A 9,416-nucleotide genomic window follows, 5' to 3' on the forward strand; every position below is an offset into this window, starting at 1 on the left:
GATAGGTTAAAATTGTTTTGAGGTATGAGAGAGGTATAGTGGCAAATTGTCGACTTGCAAGTCCACAATAAAAGCCTATCCGCTAAATAATAATATCTCAATACTAATTTATTTTAATTTATATTTTTTTCCACGTCGGCTGCTCTTAGGAAAGTACTCCACATGAAACACCTATAAAATGGAGTGAGGATGTACTCTAAAAATGAAATAGTACTTGATCCAGGGTTTGAAGAATAAAAGCCATGAAACCAGAATCGATCCCAGCAGCTGAAGGAGATGAATCCATCGTAGCAGTTGAAGGAGACGCAGAGCAGCGTGGTATATCTAAGTTATCTCAAGATTTGAAGGAATTGGTATTTTCAAAGCTTCCATTTGAATCACTCTGCAGTTCTCGCGTAGTCAGTAAAGAATGGAATTTTATTTTGTCCTCGCACAGATTTTTGTCTTCACTGCCGATCCAAGATCCATGGCTTCCATGGCTTCTTATCTGTAATGAAGAAAATGATGGAAATTGGTGCTGTATGGCATACTGTTTTTCAGCACAAAGATGGAGGACCCTGTCTCTCTCTTTTCTCCCAAACCCTAAGGGAGGCCATAGTAGATTTTTACCCTCTTTTTTTCCTAACCCTAAGGAAGGCAATACTAGATTTTTACCAAGTGTAGGGGATGGGTTACTGCTCTTTCAAGAAATCCCCACTCCACAATTAATTGTATGCAATCCCCTTATGAGATCTTATGCAGAGATAGAAATAGATGTGACTGGCCAATTTATACATATCATACAGGGAGGAAACAAAGAGCCCTATTTGGTAGTTTGTTCGAATTCTAAAAGTTTTTCCTTCGAGATCTACCAGTACTTTCAAGATTCATGGAGGATTAAGTTTCAATTTGCAGGAGAAACACCGTCATCAGATATTTTAGGTTCTGAATTGGTTGAGTGCAATGGATTTCTTTTCTGGAAGGGAATGTCATCATGGACTATCTTTGGTTGCAAAATCCAAGATGAGGGTTTCATTAGCCCTGTTATAATAGATCCATTACCCCCTGAAATGGTTGAAGATCTGGATCTTATGCATTTTCTATCTATGGTTTCATATGGCTCATCTGTTCTTGTTGTGTCCGTCATACTCAACAATCGGAGGCTTGACATAAATCACCCACCATGGTATGCCCCAATTCATCCATCCGCTGTACACAACATTTGCGAACTTGGCCGAACTCAGGACGGTATTGTTATCTGGGAGTTGTTTCAGGACAAGGAAAATGAGTTGGTTTGGAAGTGGAAAGAACTTTTAAAAATGCCTCCACTGTCACTCCATGAATATCTTGATAAAGATTGGTGGCATCAGGCATGTGCTTGTGTGGGAGATTACTTGTGCTTTAGCAGTCTGTATGGTGATGAAAGTGTAAAGGTGTTTGCATATAATCTAAAAGAAGGGTTTTGGCAACGCCTTCCACTCTGTAAAATTCAAAACACAAACACAAACAGAAACCGGAGGATGGTGTCGTTTGAACCAAAACCCCATCTATATCAGTTTTTAAGAAAATCGAGAGAATGAGCTTGGATGATCAGTACATTTTGACACAACCAGGGATAATATAATTATGGTTATAAGTGTGTAATTTAATGAATCTTCTACCTAGGAGTCCATTTTGGAGAAAGGGTGCTTCTTATAGTGCCATCCTATAGTAATTTTTTGCGAATTTGTTGCCAGGAATATTTTACATCCTATAGTAATTTTTTTGCGAATTGGTTGCCGGCAATATTTTACACTGATTTTCAGGATATGACAATGGATATGCAATTCTAATGATACAATTGCATACACATTTTATGTTAGTTTCTGCATCCTCTATCTTGCTCTAATGATCCAGTGAACTGTTCTGATAAAACTCTTTCGTCATGCATTAACATTCATGTGATATGTTATTTTTAAAGATTGATATTCCTGTGATTTCAATTTCGCAAATGTGTAGTCCTGGAACCTTCAGGTCATTTGTCATATTGTTCTAATTGTTCTTATTTTGTCTATATTTGGCATTGAGATTACATTTGCCCTGTAGTTGTTTTTCTTGGATACTTTGTGGTAGGTCTATACCATTACTTCACATGGATATTGCCATATTTAAATTTAGCACCCTATGGCCATTAAGTTTAATTGGTGGAGATGGAAATGCAGCAAGGGTTGTTACTATAAAATTTATTTCAAAATTATTGGAGGTGTTATCAAAGATCCAGATCAATATTGTGTTGAATCCAATACTAATTACATATTGCATTGCATATGAGAGAAGATCCCTATCAAATACCGATTTGATAAATCTTTAAATTAACTAAAAATTGAGTCAAATGCTAAGTGTATATTGAGTACAATTAAGTATAAAACTTTGAACTGGATGGGTGGCTATGTACTACTGGTGTTACATGCACAGCTACATTCCATAAAAAAACTAATGCAAGTCATTTAGCTAGCTATTCATTAACTAAATGAAATTGTTTTCTATTTTTAATTAGTTATTATCAATTATATTTTCAATCATATTGGAAAGTAATTGTGACAATGGAATATTATTATTGTTATAAAGAATAAATTTGCGAATATATAATCCATCTCTAGTAATACCAACTTAAATCTATGCATGCAGAGTTTTATATCTGGCTATAATATTAAACCAAATTAAACCTTAACCAGCCGAACACTAAACAAAATTGAACCTAAAGTTTTATTAAATTATGCTTAATATTTCAATCCTAGCCCTAAGTCTAATTATATATCTAATCCCCACTCTAATACTAAATAAAATTGAATTCTTACAATAAATTTATTTGAACCCTAAACCTAATACTAATCTAAAATCCAAATTAAATCATAACCCTAAACCAAATTGAATACTATAGCAAATTCAATCCTAACCCTTAAATAAAATATAAATCCTAACACTGGCACTAAAATAAATTTAACCCTAACTGTAGTTCAATAAATCAAATTAAACCCTAAGCTTAAAGAAAAGTAAACCCTAATGTAACAATAAACCAAATTGAATTGCAAGCCTAAGCCAGATTAAGTATAAACATTGAACCAAATTAAACATATAATTAACTCTAATTAACCCTAATATTAACTCAAACTCTAATTATATTGTAATCATTTGAAACATAATCTTGATCCTAATTGTAACTAAATCATATCCCTATTTAAATGCTAATCCAATTTCAAACCTAACTATTATTAAACTCTAAATCAAATTCAACCCTAACCATAACTCTAATTAAAAAATTAACTAAATTCTAATCCTACCACTAATCCTAATTGCACCATAAGCCTATTTGAACTCTAATTATTTTTTAATGTAAATTAAATCTCACCATTAATCCAACACTCCCCTAACCCTTATCAAAAACTATCACTAACCCAAACACTAATTAAATACTAACTATATTTAAACTCTATTCCTAAACACTAAACTAAATTGAATCCTAACCCTAATTACAACAAGTCAAACCCTAGACCTAACTCTAATAAAATCAAACTGCGCCACTAAACCAAATGAAAGAATAGCATTAACACCATATTGAACTCTAACTTGAAACACAATTAAAACTAAACTACAAATCATATCTAAACTCTTAAGCTAATTATATACTTAATTGAACCCTAACCCTAAACCATTATAGCCTAACCCTAAAACAAAATTGAACTTGAAACCTAAATCAAACCTAAACCTATTTAAATAATAAACCAAATCAAACCTTAAACCTAACACTAAATGAATCAAACCCAATCACTTAACCAAATCAAACACTAAACTACAAATCAAATCCAAACTCTTAAGATAATTATATACTTAATTGATCCCTAACCCTAAACCATTATAACCTAACCTTAAAACAAAATTGAACTTGAAACCTAAATCTATTTAAATAATAAACCAAATAAAACCTTAAACAGTATATCTGTAGTTTACCGATGATACTGAATTCCCTATAACCTTCATGCAATTTCAGATACCACCATTACCCTGTTTTCTTTAAGCATTTTGGGTGACATCCATGATAATACATTTCCTAACATCACATATGTTGCTATCTTTCATGCCATTTCAGATAACACTACTGAAAATTATCTTGCATCTATCACCCCTTTCTTTATTCTTTTCTCCCATAGCTTTGAGCTTCAAGTTCTTTGACCCTATTACAGTTTAGTGTGCGATATTGAACTTTAATGTGGTTTTACTTGGTTTTTGTTTCATTTCTGAAATGTTTTTTAGGATATCCCATATGTTGCTATATTTCATGCAATTTCAGATAGCTCTCAACTTCAAGAATCTCTCATACTTAAGGATTCATCCTCTTGGCTCTCTGTACTTAAAATTATCTTGCTTCTATGACCATTTATTGTAAATTATTGTGCTTTAATATGGTTTAATTTTTATTTATTTATTTCTGAAATGTTTTATAATTTTCTTTGTAGGATATGGCACCAAAACTAACCAAACTCTCTAACTCTCGGAGGCATTAAATGATAGGGGAAGGATGGAGTATCTCCATGACTATCTTCAGCGTTTGCACGCTGCAATCAGGTAAGCTGAATATACACCATACCTTCAACTGTATACAGCTTATTCTATTGAATGGAGTTACAGAACGCATAATTATATGGTTGTAGGAATGGATCCAACACTCAACGATACTTCGTCTAGACATTGCTGGATAGTTTTGAAATATTTTCTGGTTATGAGATTCGTCATGGCCTCCTATACATTGATTTCAAAGATCTAAATTTATGTAAGGGAACAAACAAATTGAAAATCCATGGAAGAGAAGAGATGGCCCAACTAATGTGGATCAAATGATTGAATTCTCCACCCAGTGATTAGTTTCATCATGCCCGCTAGTAACTACCCTTCCTATTTAACTTGTGGTAGTCAGAAATTGATTTTAGTATTTAAAATTGTTTAATAAAAAACAATATTATTTTATTATAAATCTTATTATTAAGGTTAGGAATGACATCATAAAGTTGTAATCATGCTGATGGATTATAGAGTATAATTTCAAATTATTTCTATTGAAAATTATTTAACATTGTTATTACAAATTTTAGTGTTAATCTTTTTTTTTTTCTAGCATTAAATTAATGGGATTGATTATTAGTTTATTTATAAAAAATCATGTTGTGATAATGGTATATGATATGAAGTTTATTTAATACATACATGAATAAGTTTTAAACATGATTTTCTTATATTTTGTAGTAATGTCAAAGAACACATTATGACAAGGTTGGTGCTTCTAATTACTAGAATAATATAGACATGAGTGGCAAGTGCAAAACCAATTAGTTGGAGAACCAATCTACTACAAGAATAATGGGTCGCCATTTAAGGAATGAACTAAAATGTCAAGAATATTATTGCTATTGATATTAAGGAGTGTATATCTTGCTATAGGTTGTGCATAGTGTTGCTTAATGTCTCAAGTTAAACTCGAGTGTTGATCATACTTCCAGATATTATGACTACATAGTGTTGCTTAATGTCTCAAGTTAAACTTGAGCGTTGTGCATAGTGTTAACATACATCTTTTAGGGTTCAAACGATTTAATATGGCTTTATTATGATGATGTCAATATGATACTTGATGTCATTGAACCATATTGAAGTAGGACACATATTGAGATTTTAAGATTATTTTGGCATCATTTAGATATTATGACTACATGATGTTTGTTGACCTCTTATGTGTTAGTTTTCGTGATCAAATTAACAATAATGAACAGGAATCAAAGCACACAAATAGAAAGGGCACACAACACAAGTCTACCCTGGGAAAACCTCCCTCTTGGAGGAAAAACCCAACAACAACAAATCCTCAAATCTGATTATTCATTATGAATAAAATTGCAGTCTTACAACACTTATCTCAGGTTGAATACATGTGCAGATATCTTCAGCTTCAAATGAACTTTTTTGTAATCAGCATAACCCTTCCTTCTTCAGCATGAACAATAGACTTAAGTTCACATCAATCAGAGCAGAGTCGCATCCATAGATCAGGTATATTCACACCAAAGGAGAGCAGATATATTTTACACTGTTATTGCAGATCTGATTCGCATATCTGATATCTATATCAAGATGCATTCTATGTAGATTTTATATATGAGGATTGGTGCCTTATTGGGTCGACCCAATAAGGCACCTTTTGGCGCTAAAGTCTTTGTGCTTTTCCCATGTTATATGTGCAAGATAGGGTCGACCCTATATCTCACTCCATGATTTATTTAGGTTCAGTCCTATCCTAGGCGCTAAGGTAGATGCTACAATCTCATACGTTTGACCTTGCTTGGCATGTGGAAGAGAAAGGGCCCAACCCTATCCTAATTTGTGCACATAGATAGGGCTCAGCCCTATGTGCCCTTTTACATAAATACATTAGATAGAGATAGGGCCCAACTCTATTTACACACCTCCTTAATGAAGAAGGGCCCAACCCTATAAGGATTCGGATGATGCCTTAAGGCAATCCAAATCATTTTTATTTTCCTATCCTAGTTACACAAAAAAAAAATACTCCCTCTTAATTGGGGATGAAAATAAATACATAGCCAAATTCTCATGGACAAACCCATGGAAAGAACATTTACAAGGTTTAGGATTAGGGCCCAGCCCTAATAGTACAATCAATATACAATTTGTGATTTGATCATGCAATTAAATTACAATGAACCTTTACATGATCTTCTCTTGCAATGCCTTCTTTGCCTATAGAGGATGAAGCCAACGATTCATTACTTTACACTTTCCTTGGGACCTGCATGTAACACCATGATATTTCATTATGCATATCCATAGAGGATGGCAGAGACCTTTCCATATGTACACTTGCAACAATTAATACTCAAAGATATATATAACCATACAACATAAATCATGCACAATCGCAAAGGATACATAAGCTTCTTCACTGAGAAGTACAACATGTCACCTTGCACACCGTAGAGGGTGAACTCACCTTGCACTTCACGGAGGGTGAGAAATAACTGCCACCTTGCACTCCATAGAGGGTGGAAAGAACTATCATCTTGCACTTCGTAGAGGGTGGACTCACCTTGCACTCTGCAGAGGGTGAGCGAGCACTGCCACCTTGCACTCTGCAGAGGGTGGATGATACACCCAGTGTATCATGGTTAGTATCATCATAAAAAAGAAATTTGCAATAGACAATGAATATACATTAGATATATATTATCAATTTCTCTATTAAACCATAATGATTAGAACCCAAGAATGAAATGAGATATTAAAAGATATCAAGACTCCCTCTAAAACCCTATCTAAATAACAAATTCACAGATGTGATGATTCATTCTTACTTACGAAGTGGACCCATAGCATCTTAAAAGAGAGAGATGAAAGGTAGACTTTCATAATTAGTCCGTTGACAAGATCTGATTGAGGTAGGGCTTCTCAGGTCATGCATGAATGCTTTCTTCAGAGAGACATAATCTGAAAACATTATCTTCAAGAGTAGACATTAGGTTACCTTAGAGCCATGATATAGTAAAACAAAACACCAACCCTTACAAATCGTCAACACATAGATTCAGACATATAGATAGAAGACTTTTACCTATACTCAGATCTTAATACATATACATATATATACACTATGACTATTCAGCCATGAAAACATCGAATATATAAGTGATAGTAGGTATATGATAGCATAAATATATAAGGATGACAACAAGTATCAAAATAAGGTAAGTTTTAAGGTAGCTTCAAATCACCTACAACTTCACTTACCTATCTCCCTTGAAATAAATTGAGATTCGTCACCTTTGAAGGTTCTCAGATACTAAGAGGATGAGGAATCCATTGATGCAGATGAAGGACCTTGACTGTGCATGTAATCATCAAAAAACCCTAGCTGTCACATAGAAGTCTAGGCTATAAATCTGATCACTACACATGCAAACCTAGGCTCTGATACCATGTTAGTTTTCATGATCAAATTAACAATAATGAGCAGGAAATAATGATGCACAGTCACAAGAATCAAAGCACACAAATAGAAAGGGCACACAACATAAGTCTAACCTTGGAAAACCTCCCTCTTGGAGGAAAAACCCAGCAACAACAAATCCTCAGATCTGATTATTCACTATGAATAAAATTGCAGTCTTACAACACTTATCTCAGGTTGAATACATGTGCAAATATCTTCAGCTTCAAATGACCTTTTTTGTAATCAACATAATCGTGCCTTCTTCAACATGAACAATAAACTTAAGTTCGCATCAATCAGAGTAGAGTCACATCCATAGATCAGGTATCTTCACACCAAAGGATTACAGATATATTTCGCACTGTTATTATAGATTTGATTCGCATATTTGATAATTGTATCAATATGCATTCTATGTAGCTTTTATATATGAGGATTGGTGCCTTATTGGGTTGGCCCAATAAGGCACCTTTTGGCGCTAATGTCTTTGTACTTTTCCCACGTTATATGTGCAAGATAGGGTTGGCCCTATATCTCACTCCATGATTTATCTAGGTTCATCTCTATCCTAGGCACTAAGGTAGATGCTACAATCTCACACATTTGACCTTGCTTGGCATGTGGAAGAGAAAGGGCCCAGCCCTATCCTAATTTGTGCACATAGATAGGGCCTAGCCCTATGTGCCCTTTAACATAAATACATTAGATGGAGATAGGGCCCAACTCTATAAGGATTCAGATGATACCTTAAGGCAATCTAAATCCTATTTATTTTCCTATCCTAGTTACACAAAAAAACAACATTATGTACCATAACCTTGATAGGAGAGATATCATGGGATTTGAGGAAGGGTATGATGGCTAAGATGGATGATAGTATGCTCAAGAGGGAACCTTGGCTGAGGTTATGATAAACCTATGTTGTAATACCTATGAGATTTTAGAAAATTGTGATATTGGAAATATTAGAAGTGTAGGTACATAGAGAGTATATAAAGACGTCTATAATTAAGAACCATTGGGGTGATTCTATTGCAATAGAGATAAGAGAATTAAGTTCCTTAATGTCACTTTATCCTCTTTGGTTAGTGAAAAAATAATATATGCTAGGTAACTTTAGAATGGTATTTGCGTAATGGGGTAAAGGATGTTATAAAACTATAAGATATATAGTGACCCCTTTGGTAGATCAATCTCCATATTAGATCAATTAGGTGAACTTAGTCTTATTTATGGAGGAAGAAACATTAGGGAAACATTGGTGTATGGAGAATATGTTTGTTAAAGAGGTGAACCTATAAAAGGGTTTTAAAATTTTCTTGTTGATTAATTATGGTGAGGTCTAATTGAAGATCTTGACATACATGATTATACGTGATGTGTTATAGGGTTACGAAATTATAAA

At 33.7% G+C, this 9,416-nt stretch overlaps 1 protein-coding gene across 1 annotated transcript; it reads left to right on the forward strand.

Annotated features, from left to right (window-relative positions):
• Positions 1–242: 242 nt before the first annotated feature.
• Positions 243–1,559, forward strand: LOC131062870 (F-box only protein 6-like). Its single transcript, XM_057996608.2, has one exon. The coding sequence runs from the start codon at positions 243–245 to the stop codon at positions 1,557–1,559; it is 1,317 nt and encodes a 438-aa protein (XP_057852591.2).
• The last annotated feature ends 7,857 nt before the right edge of the window (positions 1,560–9,416 follow it).

Source organism: Cryptomeria japonica, chromosome 9 (genome assembly GCF_030272615.1).
Source record: "Cryptomeria japonica chromosome 9, Sugi_1.0, whole genome shotgun sequence".
NCBI lineage: Eukaryota > Viridiplantae > Streptophyta > Pinopsida > Cupressales > Cupressaceae > Cryptomeria > Cryptomeria japonica.